At 39.7% G+C, this 22,696-nt stretch overlaps 2 protein-coding genes and 1 long non-coding RNA gene across 4 annotated transcripts in view; 2 read left to right on the top strand and 1 right to left on the bottom strand.

Annotated features, from left to right (window-relative positions):
• LOC137175612 (uncharacterized) overlaps positions 1-22,696 on the bottom strand; it is a 417,849-nt gene that overhangs the window by 122,328 nt on the left and 272,825 nt on the right. The gene's annotated exons all lie outside the window — the stretch shown is intronic.
• The window catches only part of tmem178bb (transmembrane protein 178Bb), a 144,172-nt gene that overhangs the window by 107,398 nt on the left and 14,078 nt on the right, over positions 1-22,696 (top strand). The gene's annotated exons all lie outside the window — the stretch shown is intronic.
• LOC137176248 (piggyBac transposable element-derived protein 3-like) lies at positions 15,462-22,039 on the top strand. The gene is made up of 3 exons (XM_067582431.1): positions 15,462-16,141; positions 16,240-17,674; positions 21,983-22,039. The coding sequence occupies exons 1-3, from the start codon at positions 15,984-15,986 to the stop codon at positions 22,037-22,039; spliced, it is 1,650 nt and encodes a 549-aa protein (XP_067438532.1). The 5' UTR covers positions 15,462-15,983.

Raw genomic sequence — 22,696 nt, 5'->3', positions numbered from 1 at the left:
GGGGCAGGGGCGAAAAATATAAACTGCATCTGATAAATTCAATGGGCCTCCATCAGCAGAGAATAACGATGCATGTTTGGTAAAAAGGTTACATCCCCAATTAAGATTAACATTTCATAAGATGATTCAGGATATAAGGAAAACAACACCTCTGTAATAAAAAATAATTTAGTTTTTGAACATTGAATCCGAAAAAGTTATGGAATTGGCAAACATCCTTGACAGATTGGGCAGCTCTATATAATGGAAAAGTAACACACCAAGGGTTGTAGTGAGGTGCTGATCACTTGAAGTAGACTTGAGAGTAGGAAAAAAGTGTTGCACACTCTGGCTTCTCATGCATTTCTCTTTTATTCAGATGACGTTTTGGCCCTCTTCAAAATCAACAATCATAGTAGGAAACAGGCACTGGTATGTTATATAGGCCACACCCTAGTAACACATCTGACTGTGATTAGCTAATCATGTTCCATCATAAGGGTGAGAAAAAGCAATGAAGAGGCCTTCAGGCAGCTCTGTCATTTGTCATGCCTTTCCAGTTACTTGGGGTGGTAAGGCACTGACATACAGCACTAGAAGTGCACTAGCCCTCTTGCCTTTGTCATGTATGTTTTTACCCCTACCAATCAAGTTATGTTTTCACTCTTCTGTGTTTGTTTGTCTGTTAGCAGGGTTACTCAAAAGGTTCTCTTCCAGGTTTCATAACATTTTCATGACAGGATACATTTTTAAAAGCTTTTTACCTATGCACAGGTTGAAGTTCTACTGGGCATCCCTCTAATTGCTAATGGCTAATACAAACAGCTGTGGACAGGCCTTAACATAAAATCAACAAAAATACAGTCTACATACATTTGTGATGTATCCTTAATAAAATTTAATCCACACACTCGTTTTAATTGCAAAAACGCCTTGCTATGTGACCTACCTCATGAATTGCAGTAGTATCAAGGTTACAGCTTAGACTGCACTGACCCAAACAATCTAAAGGTGGTGTGACTGAGCAAACGAGTGAGTAGTACTGTACCAAATTCATCAATTCAATCAATCAACTTCTACCATGGTGACCAGTTTACACCATCGTAAGGGCATCTTACAGGGCAAAGTATCTCATGTTCTTCACTGGAAGGGCACTTCACCATGTTTCTCACCCACTCAATACACCCTGCAGGGCACCTTACCATGTTTTTCTCCCATACAGTGCATCCTACAGGGCACATTAAGGGCACTATTTTTTGTTCATTAAAAGGGTACTCATCATGGCATCATGTTTTCTCACATGTGGGGGCACCCAAAAGGGAACTTAATTGTGTTTTTTTTGTTTTTGTTTTGTTTGTTTTTTTCATTGAATGGGCACTAAATTCTGCACTTCGGTATTTTAGACTTAGGGGAACTGTAAATTGTACTTTTTCCATTTTTTGTTTGTTTGTTTGTTGATTTTTTTTGTTGTTTTTTTTGTTCATTAGAAGGACACCCTTATAGAACCTCCAGCTCACCCCATTACAACGGCAACTCATAGGGCACTGCATGACATCCTCTTCATTTAAAGGGCACATCATGTTTTCTCACTTTTGGGGGTACTTTATAGGGCACTATCACATTTTTTCTGCTGAAAGGACACCCATGAGGGTACTTCATTCCAGATTGTCACAAATAGAGGCACTCTATAGGGCATTTCATCCTGATTTACCCATAACTCAGTCATTAGAGAACTTTGGTATGTTTTCTCTTTTGTGTGGGCACCTTAGAGAGCATTTTATCATACTGTGGGGGCACCGTAGAGGGCACTTTATCATTCTGTGGGGGTACCTTGGAGGGTACTTTATCATACTGGGGGGACACCTTAAAGGGCACTTTGTCAACTTAGATGGCACTTAATCATATTGTGGGGGCACCTTAGAGGGCAATTTATCGTACTGTGGGGGCACTTCACAGGGCACTTTATCATACTGTGGGGGCACCTTAGAGGGCAACTTATCATACTGTGGGGGTACCTTAGTAGGGATGTGCAGTGAGCCCAGTATTTATATTTGTATCTGTATTTTTTGAGGCAGCAAAATTATTTGTATTTGTATTTGTATTCAAATCAAAGTGGAAAGAGGCTTAAAAATCAAGTTTTTGTATTTATTACGCTTTTAATTTTAGAAAATTAAAGTGTTACAATAAGTGTTCATGAATAAACTACCTTACAAAGGAGGTCCCCACACAAGGTCTTGAACTTGAGTCTCCCAGATCATAGACGACTGAGCTAAAACTTTACTCATCGACTCATTGCAGGCAGACCTCTACCTATTTATACACCCATAACACAGAGACAGCACATCATGTAACATGTAGAAGAACTTCAAAGGTGATTCTTGCTTTGCACTTTTCATTTATTGCTCATTTCTTACAACCTAACTTTTTGGAAAGGAGAAGGGGAACAACAAGTTATGGAGAGTCCCTTGGGATATACCCCTAATAGATGTAACAGTGGAGCAGAGGAGAGAGACTGAGATAACAATGTAACCGACCTGCGAACTGGTATTTGACATGGGGTTTTTTTTCTTCCCAAAAACAAATAATTTCTAAAATATTTGTATGAAACAAATATTCATATAAAACCCACTATTTGTGCTATGCCGAATAATGTATTTGTATTCGGGCACAACCCTATACCTTAGTGGGCACTTTTGGGGGGCTTAAGCTCTCAGCTCTACACTTCCCTCCCAACTGAGTGACACTCTCATTTCCATGCTCAGAGCATCTAGAACTGTAGATATCAATGGCTAAGAGCTATTAGTATTTTGCGCTCCTCCAGCTCTGCCTTTCACTGTTCTCACCGCCTCTCCCTCACTCCTGCTTCCTGTTCTGCCTTTGAATCATTCAAGCAGCTTTCAGGGTCCAGGCTAGAGTGCTGCTTGCTCAACAACTTGGCATCGGTCCTGGAAAGATTAAGAAAATCTCAAAAAAAATGTTGAGTCACACAAGTTCTGTTTTATCACCAGTGCCAGTGGAGTGTCCCATCAAAGGGAGGCACAACAGCCATTAAGACAGCGGCATGCAAAACCAATTCTTTAATGATGTTGTGCAGTGATTGGTTGTCAGAGCCTCTGCTCCATCTGCAGCATGCAGGCCTCTCTGAGCTTCAGAGCCTTTTAGAAACAACATCATATTGTATATTAGCAGAGGAATATGTCATACAGCTTGGCACGTGAGGAAACACTTTCCTGACGCGCCATATTGGACAATTTCCTTTTTTCTCTTTGCCAGCAGGTTTCTTTCTCTGTTTGATGATCATCAAATGCTTTGAGATATGAATTCATTTTGCAGAGGCTGATGATTTTCATCTCTTTATCCTTTGATTGAAGTTCATGACCTTGATTAATAGAAATCATTACCCTGTTCATAGAGTTTCTGTCACCTATTACAACTGGTAAAATAGCTTAGAAGTGCTAAATGATTGTGATAAAGATTGTATCCTGATTCCAGGCATATTCATCATATTCAGTGGGGAGCTAGGGTGACGATGTGGATCAATCTGTCGCGCCAAATATTTGGTCCAGATATCCAATATCCAATATCCAATATATCTTTCTTGCCTTTAAACAGATGCTGGACAAAAGAAACAATATACAAATATATATCCTTTAGATGCAGTTGAATGGAACATCCACTAGTGACATTTCGAGCTACATGCTCGTCTTCAGACTAAACAAAATATATAGTCGCCATCTTAAATAGATCATAGGCTCCAGTCACATGACAGTGATGATATATGTGTTAAACCCATTTGTGGGGTTTCATCCTACAATCTATTTAAGATGTCAACTATATATTTTGTTAAGTCTGAAGAAGAGAACGTAGCTCTAAATGTCACTTGTGGATGTCCCATTAAACTGACTCTTAAGGAAAAAGGGAGCTGCAGTGTGCAGACTTTCATCTTTCCCCTGTTCATACTGACCATTAGAAGATCCCTTCATAATGCACTTACAATGTAAGTGATGGGGGACAAAATCCACAGTCCTCCTTCTGTGCAAAAATGTATTGAAAAGTTTATCTGAAGCTAATATAAAGCTTCATTCTGTCCAAATGAGTCAAATCAAGTAGACATCTTTCAACGTTACAGTCTTTTTAGTGCTTGCATGCGTGCTTGCGGCGTGAGACTATTGCAGGTGATGTCTTTTTCCTCGCTTACACTTCTCATAATTACATAAAAGATCTCTAACATTATGTTTTGCACCATGTTTCAACAAAGCATCTCTCACTCCCAGTCAGTAAGCCCCCGCCCCCTGCTGTATGTACATGCGCTTGCTCACTCACACACAAACACACACACAGAGGCTCCTGTTGTTGAGAAAGTTGGGGAAGGTCTCATTTTTTACTTTACATCACTACTATTTTGTTTTCTCTTTATTTTTTGGGCTGACTTGTGAATGTTTTCCCTGCATTAAAATTGCAGAATTAGGTACCACAATGTCAAGGTATATTTTTAAAAAATCCACCAGTTTTTCAGTAAGCAAACTTTTTTTTAAAATGTCTGACATTTTATATGCAACATAAAAACAGGTGCATTAAAATGAAACTGACTTCTTTTTCTTTTTTTAAATATAATCCGGTCAAAACTTGCCTACATAATATCTCATTATGTAATAGCCAGTCTCATGAAATTTGCTAATCACAAGAGGATAAACCTTCTGGATTTTAATGACCCCACTCCAATATGCACTCACTGGCAGTTTTTGCCACGTTATTATTGAACATTAAAAACTCGTTCATCCTGTTAACACTGTTATATTGTGAGGTGTAATGAACATTGGAGCCTCTGGATCACTAACTGGGCCTTAATATGGCCCTGTTTTCATGTTAATCTGTCATATCAAAGGTCTGTCAGAACCCCATCTTTCATTGCCATGGAGACACACTGATGGACAGCTGATAAGAGCATGCCATTGTAGTAACACTCCCGTATGCCAGCCATCCTGTCACTATCTATGCTCAGTACATGCCTCCCAGAGATAGGTGATTGACAGCTGCTGGCCCCACCCTGGGCCTCCAGTTGGACCTGGAGACACATGGTGTCATCTCGCCTCCCATCGTTCCAGCATCCAGCCCTGACTGGCAGAACCGCAGGGACCGATGTGTCCGATGTTCTCCAGGAGACGGCTGTCAGTGATAATTCCCTGTCCCTGGTCCATGGACGCCTTCCTCTGTATGTGCTCAGCTGACTCCCTCAGGCCTCTGACTCAACCTGCAGGGGTGCTCATACTGCTGCTGACATACCATGAAATTACCCATATGGCCCCCACCCCCCAAGGAAGGCACAAGGCTTCCACAAAAGCCACGGGACACGTTGTGAGGGCTTTCTCAGCAAATAGCACATATGTTTAAGGACATCAACTCTGCTCGCGCTGCTGCCAACTCATCCCCATCACACCCACCATCTCCCTCCTCCCTGCTATCTTGCATAATTTGATTTTCCCACTCTATTGTTTTCTCCTCAGTGGCAGTTGACATGGGGTAATGAAATTAAGCTCTATTCCTCCTCCCCAATGAGCTATGGCTGCAGGCAGCCTCTGTGACAGGGCTGCATGCTTACAGAAGCAAAACCTCAGCAAATCTCACTGAAACCTTTTCCCTTCCAACACCTCTCATCATAAAGCTTAAAAAAACACACCCACATGTGTGAAAAGTGGAACCTTGGCATCACAGTAGATAGGATTGTGATGAGCTTTGCATGGCTAACATGAAGACTTGAGGTTTGGCCCACAAAGTCCTCTCAGAGTCTTGCAATTCAACACTGTCAGAAATCAACAGTCTGTATGTCAGGGTACAATTTGGGTTTCACTTTTGTAGTCTTGTCTATCATTTCTATATATCTGGGACATCACAGTGACATTACTAAAAAGAAGTCTGAAAAGATGGTTGGTCAATAAACATAAGCAGCCAGATGATCAGACAGGTTAGAAAGAAACCTCCAGGTTAGACACACTCATTTCCAGCCAGCAGTCTACAATGACAATAGCCTCAGTAGACCAGAATGCAGCGCAGCTAAAAGCCATGTTGGGGTTAGAGTAATGCCGCATTATGGGATGGATGGGAAATATGGTGAAGATTCCCATGTTTATAACTTGTGAGTGTTCATGTCATCAGACAACTCAAAATGGTTGTATGATTACAGATTTGGTCAAGTGATGGTAAAAAATACTGTGTACTGACAATAAATTTTCAGGCACTTCCATGTTATGAAGCACCAAGTCAGATATATTGGAGCTTTCAGAAAAGTCAGAATTAGTTGGTGTGAACAGTATTTACATATCAAAATCTGGAAATTACTCCAATATGACATGAACACAGAATGAGTGAGGCATCACTGACACAAATCAGTAGGTTACTTCAGTTTATTCATATGCACATATACTCCTATCATTTTAGGGGCTGTTGAAATGCAGTCTGGGCAATGTAGGAATTCACTCACTAAATTGACCCAAGTCATCGACTGAAGATCAACTACAATACTAGGGGTGTGCCTGAATACAAATATGTTATTCAGCAAAGTACAAATGGTGGGTGGATTTTTTATGAATATTTATTTCATACAAATATTTTAAAAATTATTTGTTTTCAGGAAGAAAGAAAAAACCATGTCAAATACCAGCACGCAGGTTGGTTACATTGCTATCTCAGTCTTTCTCCTCTGCACCGCTGTTACATCTATCAGCAGACCTCAACGAGGGGAGTCACATCCACCTGCTACATGACACACATTTCCTAATTTAAATATCACTCCTGGAGTTGGGGGTGTTCCCTCTCTCCTTTCCACAAAGTTAGGTTGTAAAAAATATGCAATAAATGAAAAGTGCAAAGCAATAATCGCTTTTGTTCTTCTCTATATGTTACACGCTGTGCGGTCTCTGTGTTATGGGTGTATAGATAAGTAGATGTCTGTCTGTACATTTGCAATGCACTTGGTTTTTGCTCAGTAGTCAGCGCAGTCGTCTATGATCTGGGAGACTCTGGGAGTGTGGGGTCTCATACTCGTACAAATACAAATATAAATAATTTTCCTGCCTCAACAAATATAGATACAAATACAAATACTTAGCTCTCTGCACATCCCTGTACAATAGGCTTCATAGTTACAACACTGTGCTCCTCTACAGTCATTCCCAACAGTGTGCAGGAGTATCCAAGGCAGCAAAACTGCTGAATAACAGGCAGTCTTTGAGCTGTAGCAGACAGGACATTTTCCTTTCCATCTATCTGACTGAGAAAATAAAATTTTCACACAGGCACCAAAAGCCATTTCTCTTTTATGAAATAACGTTTCATTGGGCCATTGGTCCTGGAGCAGAGGACGTAATTAAAAGGGAATTGCAGCACAGAGCTGAACAATGGAACCTATTAAGCAGTAGAGAAAGGCAGACAGACAGCAGCCTGTCATATGCTGATACAGTAAACAAATGAACACAGTTATTATCCACAGTTATTCACAGCACACCATCAGCAATCAGGAGGATTCAGTGTGTGCTTTGTGTGTATCTTTGAAGACAGTGGTTAATCATTCTTTTTTCCATTTGAACAGTTAGGACGTTTATTGTTCTACTGAACATTTAATTATTTCAGTCATTTATGTCTAGCTCCACTTTCTCTCATTGAAGCATAAAATGGCAACAACTTATAACTTTAATGCAACAATAGAAGAATGGCAGCTGGTTTCACTAAAGGAGTATTAGCTGCAACTTATCTTTGATTTGGCCCTTGGTGAATCAAACTGGCCGGACACCTATCAGCATGGCAGATATGAGATAGATAGTGGAATTGTATGGCTGGTTCTTTTTGTTTTTTCCATAAAAATCATGCCTAATGCAGTGTGAATAAATGAGTCATCATCTGTACTGATTTGTCTCACAGACCCCAGTATGCAAAGCAATATATACTAAACCAGAGAGTCTTGTTCATCTGCACTATAATAACCTAAGGTTTTCTTGCTAATAATAGGTGAGCAGGTATACCTTTCATCCCCCCCAGTAGGACAAAGAGATGTCACTCACATGCAAAAATAAATCCCCTCTACTTCCCCTTCACAACACTAACCTTTAAGCACCACTACTCTGGTCCAAACTAAAATATCTCAACTATTGGATTCTGTTCTTAGTGAAATGACTTGAAATCTTGATGGCTGTCAAATTTTGTTCAGACCTCAAGATGCATTGTAATGCCTTTGGCTATCCTCTGACTTTTAATCTAGTACCATCATCAGGTCAAAACTTCACTTTGTCCAATACTTTGATTTATCAGAATAAGAATCTGCTTTATTGGCCAAGTATACCAACATAATTTGCGTGTATTCAAGGGTGTTTAAACATATACTGTATTTACAGGCAAGAGCAGGGATGCAACTAATGATTATTTTTCCTATCAATTAATCTGTTGATTATTTTCTTGATTAATCAATTAGTTGTTTGGTCCATATAATGGCAGAAAATAGGGAAAAATGTCAATCACTGTTTTCTCAAAACCCAAGATGCAATCTAAAATGTCTTGTTTTGTTTCATCCAAGAGTCCATAACCCAAAGATATTCAATTTAATGTCGTAGAGAACTAAACAAAAAAAAACAGAAAAAAATGATTAATTAATTATCAAAATAGTTGCCGATTAATTTGATAGTTGGCAACTAATTGATTAAACCTTGCTTGCTTTTTGTGATTTTCTATTATTCTTATAGTGTTATGTTGGATATCTACATTAAACATGGTCAAAATTCCAAAACTAGAGGTTAATGTATGTAGAAATGTTCCTTGCAAGGCAAGAACCAGGGCTTCAACCTGCTGTGAATGCTTTGTTTGCAACAGCCTCTGTTGCAAAGGTTATTGCTAAGGTTTTTCCATGTGTTGCTTGCGTTGTCCACTGTACATTTACACTGTACAACATGTACGGATGTATTTACAGATCTTTGTATCTAAAATAACTCCCCAACTGTATATACTGTATATGTGTCTTTGAATCCTTGAGAAGAAGGTATATATAGTTTGAATATGAGCCTAAGAGGCAGCAACACATCTCAAATACCATCCAGTTGATGCTGAGGATAGTGAGGTCAGCTCAAAGCGCATCTGTGCATAAATACATGTGTAACGTCCTTTTAAAGTCAGCTCTGAGATCAAACCTATATCACCACTGAGACAACAGAGGAGCAATCCAATTGTACCTACTTCACTGTCCTGGTAAACAACATTCCCTCCAAGGCGTGAAGGAGCAATTAAGTTTTGAAGCTTTGGTTTTCACGCTGAAGGGTTATCTGAAAGGAGCTTTTCACTAAGGCTTGTTTTTCTCTCAGGTAGCCAGCTAGCTTTCCCAGCATCTGTAGGGAGCTGCTACTTTGTAAATTCAGTACTGCCTGAGTCTCTAATTGAGGACATACCTGAACTCCAAATGCCCTGGTGTCTACAGTCTACTCACAGTTTGCTACAGTATTTCTGTTATTAATTAAAGTTTCTATCTTTTTAGTCTATAAAATACAATAAAATAATGAGAAATGACCATAACAACAGTGAGACAGATGATGTCTTCAAATTGCTTGTTTTGTTTAACCAACACTCCAAGATATTCAAATGACAATCATACAAGCACAGAAAAGCAACAAATCCTCACATATGAACATTTTTCCAAATTTGTTTCAACCAGAGTTCATAGTTCAATGCAATTTGATTTTTTTTTTAACAAAATTAAACTTAAAACAAACAATAACTAGAAGATTTCTCATTTCTCACATTCTAAGTTTCTGTATGCAGAATGCAAATAAAAGTTGTAGGGTGAGTAATATCTGATTTGATATCTTTTTATGAACATGAAAAAACAAAATGCAAGACCCAACTCAAACAGGAAAAATGATTGACATGAGAAGGACAACAAAAGGCATGATATACTGATACTGATTGCTCTGTGTCTCTCCCTGAATTCTCTCTATAGAGAATACTAACACAACACACAGTATAACCTTTGCTAGGGTATATCCATCACTCAGACTTTTCAAACTTCCAGAGGTGGTGAAATGTAGTCAAATGCAAGGGCATGGATGACATCTGTCAGCTCCCAGCTCCAGCCAACACACAGGCCTCTATGCCCTGTCTGAATTCTGATGGCAGCAAGGAGGAATCTAGGATCCACAGACCAAGACAGACAGGCTGACAGCTGCAGAGACATGCATCAAACTGTGCATCACGGTTTCAACTGATCTCTCAATGAGGTATCCACATCAAACCTGACTGCTCAGTCACCCATAAACAGGAGTTACAGTATGCAGATGCAACAAGTCAGTTGTTTTATTAGACTCAGATGGCATAGAATATGCTCTGTACCCTACCAAACAGCGCAGGTATGTACAGATCAGACAGTGTAGACAGACCAACCAGTAAGTGTTGTTTCGGCTGCATCAAGGACATGACATTCACTGTCTTCCCACCAAGAATCTGCCAGATATATTTAATGGTGTGCCCTGCCAAGCCAAAAGCACTGCTGCTGGTGATTGGAGCTGGGTCTCTGTTGTGCTGGGCGAGTGCTTTCCCCCTGCACCACCCAATGTCTCAATCAGTGTGCTACTGTAAGTGACTTAAGTCAGGCTAAAGTGGTACACAGGTGTAAGTTAAACTATCTGAAACTACTTTGCACTTGTATGATGAATCAAAAGATCTACATCTGAGGATCATGATAAGCCTGTGCCTGTTGTTCTTATCAGTAAATAACTGTACTCCACCTGTATTTCTGCTTTTGAGCTTGCACATCTCTTCTCTGTGAAATTGGAGGTGTTATCACTCTGTCAAACATATAGTTTTCTCTCAAAATCACACTCTTCTGCCACCTCTGTGATGACAGGTTGTGTATCTGACATTGAAATGTCCAACATGTACTCATTCACCCACAGTTCTTCCTGCCTCCAACTCCTGTCTCCACTATTCAAACACAAGTCTGCATCTGCTAAAAGTGCAAATTCTGAAGCCCAATTTACAGACCTAAATTTCTCAACATCTATGCTGAAGACCCAGCTCTGTTTTAAAAATAGTGCATAGCATCAGGATAGGTTCTAATTAGTCTATTTAAACTAAGTAACTGGTGGCACAGTCTGCCAGCACCTTAAACCATAATGTACATAACCATTAAACCATTAAAAGCCCCACCACAGAACAATAAGGAGATGAGGTTAAACAAGGTAAAATAAGCGATTTGTGACTTGCTCAAAGTTACACCTGATAGACACCATGTTGTGTCTGAGGGACTGCAGCATTTCTATGGAGCTTCTAGCTGCAACAACAGAACTCCACCTCTGAGGACAGAGTGGAGCATGTGGCTTTGAAGCAGTTCTTTGTAACATTACCAAAGGTAGTTATAGACTGGATCCAATAGGTCACCAAAGGTGATACTGTCCCATGCACAGACCTCAACTTAGGGTGGAGATATGAGATTGAGCCTATTGGAGCTTTGCAGGTTTTACTAAGAAAGGCATGTCATCAGAGTCACAATCAAACAACTCCCACATTTTGGAAACACTTGTGCAAAGTTTTTAGAGAGTCATTTACGAGCCTGGACAGTGGTGCTAGCAGTTGAGGGTAGTTTTGTGCCATGGCTTTTTTGGCTGGACCGGCCACAGACCAGCTGTATAGCCCAAAGTGTCTGTCCATCACTGACTCCTCAACTCACTTTCTCACTGACTCACTGAGTGATGAAGTTAAACCTTTAGTCTACCAGCCCAGTGTTTTCCCAGCCCCGTGTTTCCCCATTGGCTGTTGCTCTTTCAAAATGAATCAGCGGGACTGAGAGTGAGTGCGGTCCCAAAATTATAAAACACACATTTACTGACCAAAGCATCTCAGATAGAGGCTACTGTGGATAACCTGCGGATACAAAGAGACGCGATGGATCAATTTTTCCAGCCTACACGGTGGCTAGCAGCTAGTTAGCATGTCTAGCATCATTAGCATAGCCGTGCCGTGCTGTGTGTAGCCCATAGACTGCATGAAAATAAGGTGTAGCCATGGTGTTTCTGGTTTAACAGCGCTGTGCTGGGCAGGTGACAGCTGGCTCTGAAAGACGTTATGGCTCAGATATGAAGTCATACATCTGATGGACTGTTTGCCTAACATGCTAAAGTAAACACATGGATGAGACCATATGTTTACAGACATTCGCAGATAGAAACAGATGAATGAGCAGGGGGAGTTAACAGATAATTATAATAGTTATAATTAAAATTAAAATCTGTTCTCTTTCAAATCAAACATCCCAAGATATGAGTGGAAAGTATTGTCCTTGCAACTGCATTTATACCCTTTTTTTTCTCAAACGTTGCTCAACCATGTCATGTGATATGCTATTTCAGTACACTTTAACAACAAATATTACTGGGACCACTTCAAAAAATTGCAGATGAACATTTAATATCCAGAAATTCATATTATAGGCACTACCAATGAATATCCCTGTAACAAATTGGCCACAGTTTCACATGTTGACCATAAACGGTCCAGACATATACTAGGTTTTGACCTGGTCTTGTTGTCTTAGAAGAGATGTCTTGGTCCAGCAATGAAAGTTAACAAAGTTGCAATATCTAAATCATCTGTCCTTCTCCCAATGAATCATGTGTTTAACTTTTCCAAACATGGTTGGTGTTATCATGCCCTAATAGAATACCAGGCACAATGATAGCAAAACTGGATCCTTTGCAGCAGAACTGCCTTGGTCAGATAGCCCAGGAGATTTTTTCCTGTATAACTGAAAAAGAAACCTAAATGAGTTTGCACCAGGAGAAAAAGTGCTTGTGTTAAATCCCACTCACAGGTCTAAGTTACTCACCAAGTGGAATGGGTTGTTCATGGTCCCAAGTAGGCGATGTTGATTGTAAGCTAAAGCAATCAACAGAATTATCTCCGAAAAACTTGGACTGTGCAATTACAGAGGGAATTAGAAGACTGTGCCTGGTATACTTGGTGTGTAATATTAAACTTTTTTGCCAAAGTAAAGAATCTCATATCTCCTTTGCTCCTGACTATACTAGTATACTTTGAATTCTATATGGATAATATGCAAGATATTCTAGATACTTACATCTATTCTTTTTAAATGACATGACTTCGTACTGTCAGTTGTCTCAAAAAAATACTTTTGTTCAAAAGTGATATCTCAATCATTTACTCCATGTCAGTATTGTGATTATATGTTTAAAGTAATCGGCTGCCACTAAGCATATGTATCCACAGACTTTCAGCACACAGCACACAGAAAAAGTGAATTTAGTTAAAGTCCTCTGCTGGATTGCCTCCCACTCAATGACTGACAGTCCAGTCAGTGCGCCTGTCATTTTGTCTTTCCTCTGCGTGTGTAACTGTGAGTCTGCATGTCAGAGAAGTGCTGATATCAGTCCCTGGAAACTTGTGGCACTAACATCCCTCCTTTGCATCTCGTCGGTCTACACCTGCCGCCACTCACAGCAGATTTTAGCATGTATATCACATTTCGTGTTCCAATTTGCCTGCATCAAATTCAGCAGAGTGATTACAAACTTGAGACAACACACGCAACACGCATAAAATGTGTCTTTTTGTCATTTTACCCAGAGTCAGATGAAAAGATCAGCATCATTTTCATCTCTGTGTGTATAGAACAGTGTAGGTTCATGTGTGTTACCTAGCTTAGCACAAAGACTGGGAACGGGGAAACTGCTAGCCTCTATCAGAGGTGGAAAAAAATGCACCTTACAACAGCTCCAAAGGTGTCTTATTTATATGTTGTATCTCATGCATTTTTCATTAATTCTGTATTTTTAGCCATAGTGTACTTCTAGCAACAGGTCCTCCAAATTTAATAACAAAATACACAATTGGTCCAGGGACTCCAGAACATCACATACAAGCTTTTTCTGATCTGATGCCCCTATCAACAGGATGACATCATTTGTCTGGTGCTTTCCAAAACCATTACAAATCACTGTTAAAAAATATAATGTGATAACGCTATGGTTAAGATCTGGTAAGGTTTAGGCACAAAAAAGTTTGGTAAGGTTTAGGGAAAGATCATATCCAGTGATACACTGAAGACTCTGCATCCCAGAGAGCACAGCCTGGTGTGAGGAGTGGCAAGGAGCCCATTGTCTGAGGAGTGCAGAGTGTGAGAGGGGGTGTAGGTGTGGAGAAGATCACAGAGGTATGAAAACATTTGTAGGTGAGGAGGAGAACTTACAATATCACATGAAACTTAACAGGGAGCCAGTGGAGATGCTGTAGGTAACCCTGGCAGCAGAGATCTGGACATTCTAGAGTATGTCCAAGGCTTTATTGGGCAGTCCTGGATTCCATTACAGTAATCCAGATGAGATGAAACAAATGTGTGGGTTGAGGTCTGCTGGTCTTTGCTGCAGGCAGGATAGTATGGCACATGTATTCATGCAGGAGAAGGGAAGTAATGCTGTGTGGTTACAGTTACACAGTTACTCCCGGGGCCAGATGCAGAAACAACATGTACAAACAAAAACCATGCATACACTATTTCCTGTATATAAACTGGTAATTATAAACACTGAATGTGTGGTGAGCAGGGTTGGGAGGGTTACTTTTAAAATGTAATCTGATACAATTACTAATAACCGGTAAAACATGTATCACAATATTAAAGTGACGTAATTTGATTACTTTCCATTACTTTTGGATTACTTCAATACCAAATATGCAAATAAAGACAAGGGAAAAGAAATATCAATAAGATGACTTTTACTCAGTTTTGTAAGACAACAGAACAATCAACACTTTAAATGCAAGTCCAGAGCAGTGGGTCTTCATCCATTTATGGATAACTGTGGGAGTGGAAATGAGGCTCGTGCACATACGCCCAGTACCACAATGACTGAGATTAATAAAACACAACAATGTGTACGCACGGCTTTATAAATCTGATGAAAAAAATGCATATGCATATTTCTGTCTTTGTGCATACACACAGTTGACACACAAGGCATGAATCTACACATAGGTTTATGCATCTGGCCCCTGGAGTCCCATAGTGACCTGCAGGATCTGGCTCTTCAAAGAGAACAAGCTGAATGCTGAGCTGATCTGACAGAAGGACTGTCAGGGTGCAGAGTGAGTGGAAAATATCAGTCAAAGTAGAGCAACAACTCACCCTGACCTACATCACCGTCATCACTTAGCCTTTTATTCAAACATATGAAGCAAATACAGATTTGTCTTATCGTTTACTCTTATCAGACACCAGTGTATAAATCAAGGTTAAATAAATTAATGAAAAAAGTCAACACCTTCAACCTCTGGGGAGCATGAACGTGCTCAATCAATTTAATTAAAAAATGTGTGTGGATCAGCAGCAGGGTTTGCTGAGGAAAAGAAGAATATTGCAGAATTTATGGGGAAAATATTAAGATAAGATATTCCTAATGCAAAGGACATGGCAGTTAGAAGAAAGCAGACTATAACCTCCTGACTACCAGTAGTTCAATTTTGTCCTCTGTGGAGGACATTCGCAAACCTGAATATCTCCCATCCACAACATACTACTGCTTTAACTCCTTTTGCTGTCTATAGAGGACAGATAGGGCTTTTCAATGATACCAAATGTGAAGGGGTGGGGCTTTGGGACCTTTCACTTCCACATCCAGGAAAATGGCGTCCGTCAGTGCAAGCACATTTTATGGGAAGAGGAAAGGTAAGTGAATAAAGCTTTTTATTGAGCAAATTTTGGCTTGAAATGTTGATGGCATTTTTTATATAAGTCTCTTAAGAACAGATTAAAACAGTTTCTGAATTAATTTAGTTGTATTTTAGCATATTATTGAAGAGTTTAAAAAATGTCCTCCGTAGTGGACGTTTATAGTTAATTACTTAATTTTGTCCTATTTTTTTTCAAATGAAAAGAAAGGGAGTCATTCTCAGAGGCAGAGAGAATTTTACTGCGAATCGTTGAGGGAAACTCAGATATTGAGTTGTCTGATGAAGAAATGCAAGATGCAGTGTTTGAGCCAGACGCAGGGGAAGATGATTCAGAGAGCTCTGAGGATGAAACTCAGGCAGGGCAAGCAGATGCAGAAGAGTCAGATCAAGCAGAACAGTCCACATCTATGTCCAGTCGGAGTCCACTGTGGAGCAAGACTTCAAAGTACATATCGAGTTTGTATTCAAAAAAGAATAACTTTTTTCTCTAACAATTGAGACTTATATTAATTTTGTTTTTCTCCCTTTATTGGTTTTCTTTAGATTCAAATTCCAACTTGATGATCCTCCCATTATCCATAGCAATGATTCCATGACACGCCAAAACTGGACCCCAATGGATTATTTTAAGCAGTACATTGATGACTCCGTGTTTGAAGAAATGGCCCTGTGCACAAATCAGCGTGAAGTACTTTCGTCTGGAGCAACACTAAATACCACTCCTGAAAAACTGAAGACATTTTTTGGGAATTCTATTTACATGAGCTGTCTAGGATATCCAAACATTCAAATGTATTGGGCCTCAAATACCAGAGTTCAAATTGTGGCAGAATCCATGACCAGAAATCGGTTTTACAAGCTTAGAAATTCCATTAAGATTGTCAATGACCTGGATGTGCCAGATGATGAAAAAACAGGAGATCTCTTGTGGAAAATCAGGCCCCTCTTGACCAAAGTGAGGCAAGGATGTCTGAGTCTGCCTAGAACAGGAAAATTGTGCATTGATGAGCAAATGGTTCCATTTACTGGTCGATGCCCAGTGCGCCAGTATGTACCAGGTAAACCACACCCAACTGGGCTGAAGGTGTTTGTCTTGGCCGCACCAACCGGTCTGGTCTTAGACTTTGTGATCTACCAAGGCAAGACTACCTTCAAAGTTACAGAAGGAAAGGGCATCGGAGAGCAAGCCGTTCTTCATTTGGCAGAGTCTGTTCCCAGAGGAACCCACCTGTTCTTTGACAGGTTCTTCACAACGATCAACCTCCTCGACACCCTGATGGCAAAAGGGATGACAGGGACTGGAACCCTCATGACAAACAGGGTGCCAAAGGAGTGCAAGATCATAGGGGACAAACCCTTCAAAAAGAAAGGAAGAGGGGCATCAGAGATGGTAGTCAGAAGAAGCACTCCTGAACTTGCTGTCATAAAGTGGTTGGACAACAAGCCAGTTGCCATGGCATCCTCCGCCTATGGTATTGAACCTCAGGACACACGCAGAAGATGGTCCAAGAAGGACAAAAGGTTTGTCCAGGTGTCAAGGCCACTGGCAATTGCTGAGTACAACACCAACATGGGTGGTATGGACTTGGTTGACCGAATGTTGAGTTTCTACAGGATGGCCTCTCGCACTCGGAAATGGACAGTGCGTGCAGTTTTTCACTTTTTTGACCTGGCAATCACCAACTCCTGGCTTCAGTATAAGAGTGACAGCCAGTTTCTGGGGAAGAAACCACTGAAGTTCCTTGACTTCAAACTGCTCCTTGGTGAAGACTTGATTACTCGGGCCCAAGCAGGCATCGCAAGTGATAGCGAAGATGACTACACTCCACCACGTCAAAAGTGGAAACCGCAGCCAAATGCAGCTTTCAGACACTATGGCGCCATCCATCTTCCAGAGATGGTGGACGAAACGCATGCATCAAGGTGTCGCAGATCCAGCTGCAAGAGCAAAACATACGTGATGTGCACAAAGTGCAAGGTATTCCTTTGTGTTTCCAAGAAGGGGAATTGCTTTTTGAAGTATCATACCAAATAAGGACTAACTGGTTGCCATCAAGGTTCAGTTTCACATACGGCGTTCCGATGTTCACTGTGGAAACATTATATCTTAAAAGCATAACAAAGCAAAACAAAAAAACAAAAGTGATGATGGACAGTTATGTGGATGTCAAACTCGTTCTTATGATGACTTTTTGAAATTTTCATTGGGACTAACTAGTTGCCATCAAGGTTCCGTTTCACATGTATGGCGTTCTGATGTCCACTGTAGTGGACACATGATATCTTAAAAATAAAAACTTTTTTTTCAAAAAAAATGTTTTCAGCATTCTAATTACTTAACAAGGATTGGGGAATTTAAAAAAAAATGTAATCGGACAATATTTTTTTTCCTGGTAGTCAGGAGGATAAAGCAAAACCTTATAATAATGTGAAGAAGAGTGTGTAAACAGTGCAGATGCTCAGTCAGCTGAATCATGATTTCTACATTGTCACTGGAGGTCAGACAGCTTCCACCGAGTTCCTCCTCGTGCCTCACTGTATAGTATAGATGTGCAGAGGGCCCAGTATTTGTATTTGTATCTGTATCTGTTGAGGCAGCAAAGTTATTTGTATTTGTATTTGTATTAGAATAAAAGTGGAAAGAGGCTTAAAAATCCTGTTTTTGTTCTTATAACGCTTTTAATTTTAGAAAATTAAAGTGTTATAATAAGTGTTCATTAATAAGCTATCTTACAAAGGGGGTCCCCACACCAGGTCTCAAACTGGAGTCTGCTAGATCATAGATGACTGTGCTGACTACTGAGCTAAAACTTTACTCATCACCTCATTGCAGACAGACCTCTACCTATTTATACACCCATAGCACAGAGACAGCACACCGTGTGATGTGTAGGGAAGAACTCCAAAGGTGATTCTTGCTTTTCACTTTTCATTTTTTACAACCTAACCTTTGCACACCCCTACTGTATAGGTCACAGGTCACTGCGGTTACAGTATGTGACTGACAGGCCTCCTTACAGGCAGTTCCACATGATCTCCTTCCTCATGGAATCGTCCACTAATATCAACATCTGCATTTGTCAAAAACAAAGAATATTAGCCTGATACATGCAGGAAGGTCAGTCTTTACAGTACTTTACTCTTTGCATCTATAATGTTATACATGAATAATGTGTTAGGATTAAGTGAGAATAACGCGTATTATCACCGTTTGTCACATGAACAGATCTGGTTACATTTGGCAGCTGGTGCGCCCACATAATGTCACAGAGGGCAGATAGCTCCTGCTACACTGATCTTTCTGAGCTTTAAAGCAGAGTGGAGAATTCAGAAGAACAACAAATTGAAAGCATCCAAACAGCATCAAGATACAGTATAAATGATTTAATTTATGAATTTTAGTAAAATGGCTATTTGTAACGTTTTCACCTCAACAAATCATTTTCATATTCATTTAGATTGTATGTAACAATAGGCAATGCAGAGCGATACCAATGAATGTTCACATAAGCCTCCATATAGGGGTTTTAAACAGGGCAGTCAACATAGATGTGCAAACCTCCTCTGAGTCAAACCAAGTGAAACCTGTAGGGCATCATTACAGGGTATCAGGTTGTGCACAGATGGAAGCAGCAGGTCAGCTTCAATTTTATGCACTGTAAAAAATAAAAAATAAATCGTAAAAAAAACACTTACCGTCAAATAACAGTAAAAAACTTTTAGTTATTCTAAACAGATTTATTTTAAAAATACTTTTATTTACTTTCGACATTGTCTGCATTTTTACAGTCCAACCATTGTAAAATAAAAATAAAATGTCATAAAACATCGCTAGAATGTTAAACGAATGTATAAATCTGCATAAAAAATCAAAAAGACTGCAGAAATACCTTAAAATGACCTACTTTAAATGAAGGCTCTTGTTTTCATACAGTAATCTTTGGTAAATTCATAGGACTATTCAATCCATTTCATTAAATCAACTACAATTTGGAATGTCAACATAATACTAAAGAACATTATGCAGGTTGATTGACTTTAAATTAATTAACTAAGTAAATAAAAATAAATAATCTGATCTAACATGTTTTCCAGGATCTAGTGTTCATAATTTTGTATTTTATGCAGTATGAATGTTGATATGTTGTATGATTTCTGCCACCAGGTTGTGCCTTTGAGTAAGGTGAGAGTTTTGAAGCAGAAGTAGTAGAAGAAGAGGAACTTCCTCCAGTTACAGTAGTGAGCACAAAGCGAGTGGGTTTTAACAGCAGCAAAAATATGCTGGTGGACTGTAAGCTACATATACTGCCTTGTTGTGGTTGTAAAGTGTGCAAATAAAGCACTGCCAGTTATACTACAGCTCAGCATCGGCCTGAGTCTCTGCCTGCAACACATGACTATTTTGGTATATTTACTCACCAAATGGAAAATCTACCCGCATTTGGCGCTTGCACAACGAAACAGTATTCTATCTGTTAATTCTTTTTTTCTGCTGTGGATTGTATAGACTAATACATCCATTAATTTAGAACACTGAAATTGTTCAAACGTCAAGCATCATCAAGGAAAAATATCATCTTGTTTGCATGATCTTGAAGGATTGCATTTGTCACACAGTTGATTAGAGAGAAGGAGAGACCATTCTGCTGTGGTTGAGTTACATTGACTTTGAACTAGTGAGGGATCATGAACAGAATAATGAAGCTCTGTCATGAAAAGCTGTCAATTCATAAGCTGTCTTGTCTAAATCAGAAATGGTCTGGTAATATTAAGCTCAAGAGAAAATCAGCACAGGTATGGGAAAATGCTTTCAACAAGCTTTCAGCTCAATCCTGTCTTGCATCGTTTTCTAGGTCCTGCTAGACACTGTCTTTAAAGCCTTGGTTGTGCACACTGCACTAGAAGTCACCCTATCATGTCTCAAAACGTTAAGTTTTCATGCTCAGTATCTACAATAATGCAAATAGGCAATTCGGCTAAATAAAAACTGTCAAGTCTTTTCGAGTCATCTGCCTCAAGTCAAAGTCAAGTCAAGTGTTATCAGTGTTAGTCAAGCAAGTCGCAAGTCCTCAAATTTGCGACTCGCGTCCAGTCATGCGACTTGAGTCCCCCACCTCTATTAATATTGATTGAACTTTCCTTGGCCATGGAAATAGGGGCTAAATTCAAAAACAGGAGCTAAATTCCTTCCAGTAATAAACAAATAAGCTAATACATAATCAGTATTAACATACAGATGTGAATCTGCATGCTCAAAAAAGTCTCAAGTTCATATGGCAGATTGAAAATCACCCACTTTCTTCGGAGAAAAATGACTTGAAGCTTAAAAGAAGAGAGCAGCAGAAAAGTGGGTCCATCTCCCGTACAGCATACGCACATGGGCTATCACTTTTTTTTTTCCAAAATAAAGTTTGAATGAATTCACAGTGCTATGGAATTCGTTCAAATTATGTAGATCATTAGCATTATGTAATTTATAGGCAAAAAATAGGAAGTTAGGCGAGGTTGTGTAGCTGCTGCTGCTCTGATTCTTTAGCCTGGCTTGGGTGAGAAGCTAACAGGTGACTTCATTTGTTGTTGTGGTAATGTTACTGTAAAGTAGTTGCTTCGTACAAAGTCGACAAACAGCCTTATCTTTATCGATAATTTTGCCATTGATGGAGTACAATCCGAAATGCTTACACAGCGCTTCTGAGGTGCATTGTGTTGATATGATCAGAGTTTCCTCCAGTTTTCATCACACTCTCTCTACCTAGCCCTATGTCATTCAATAATTCCAATGTGACAGTGCGGTTTAGCCACTGATCTATATGAGTGAGCTAGTGCACACACCTCCTCGGTCATGCAGTGTCAAGTCAAGTCAAGTCAAGTCAAATTTATTTATATAGCACATTTCATATGGCAAGCGTAAACTCAATGTGTAGCACCCAGAAACAGTTCCTTAAACTCCGCTTGGCTTTCCCCTGGCTGAGAACGCCCTCCTGCAGGGTGGTGAGGCTGGGTATGACCATGGGGATGTTGAGGCCCAGAACCTTCCAATAACCATGCAGGCCATATGTGAAGGCTGTGCCTGGGAAAACCATGCCAGTGATGCAAAACAACTCAGGAAGCGGCTGGGGGATGCAAAGTTCAAATAATTATCATGATTAAAATACTTATTTTATCACTAAATTTGTGACACATTGATATACTAACATTACATTAAAACATATATATTTTGAGGTGTTCTATTATTTTCCAAGTGTATTACGACTGTGTTTCTAACCCCAACTACGGATTGTTTCAGCTTCTGCCGTCTGGTAAACGGTACCACAGCCTCAAAGCCCGGACCAGCAGGCTCTGAGACAGGTTTTTCCACCAGACAACCAGGCTTATGAAAAATGAACACTAATTGCCTACACACACACACACAGTCACACAGCAGTTTATACACACTACACTATACATATCACTACCACACTGTAAATCTTACTGCATTGTGTTTCTTTTTTAAATGCTATAATGCTGTTACTGTGCTGCTATATTGCTATTTTATTGTTATTGCTAGTTGTTGCTGCTGCAAAGTCAAAGAACATACACACCAACACTAACTTTACTAGCAGTAAATAGGAGCAGCTGGGCGGTCTAATGTTTCTTTAATTAATAGTATTAGTAACTCATCAAGCTAACTGGCTAAACTTATTAACACTAGAATACTAGCTGTCACTCAAAGTCTTTCTCAGGTCACAACTTGCCACAGCCTTTTATTTAATGTTTGCAGGACAGAATAGGAGCTTAAACATGTAACAGGTCAACTGACAAATGTAATTTATTTAACGTTACTATGACTGATGTGAGATTCTGATTCAAGGCTAACATTAATAGCTTCATTAGGACTGGCATAACGTTATGTTATCTGACGCCACACAGATTTGCTTAATGCATACAAAAAGCAAATGCTAACGTTAGCACTGCTGACTCCACATACATTTTAAAATTCTGACACTGCAACGTCAACGCT

Source organism: Thunnus thynnus, chromosome 23 (assembly GCF_963924715.1).
Source record: "Thunnus thynnus chromosome 23, fThuThy2.1, whole genome shotgun sequence".
NCBI classification, from domain to species: domain Eukaryota; kingdom Metazoa; phylum Chordata; class Actinopteri; order Scombriformes; family Scombridae; genus Thunnus; species Thunnus thynnus.
The sequence above is the reverse complement of the archived record's forward strand: the minus strand, read 5'-3'. Positions and strand labels throughout refer to the sequence as shown.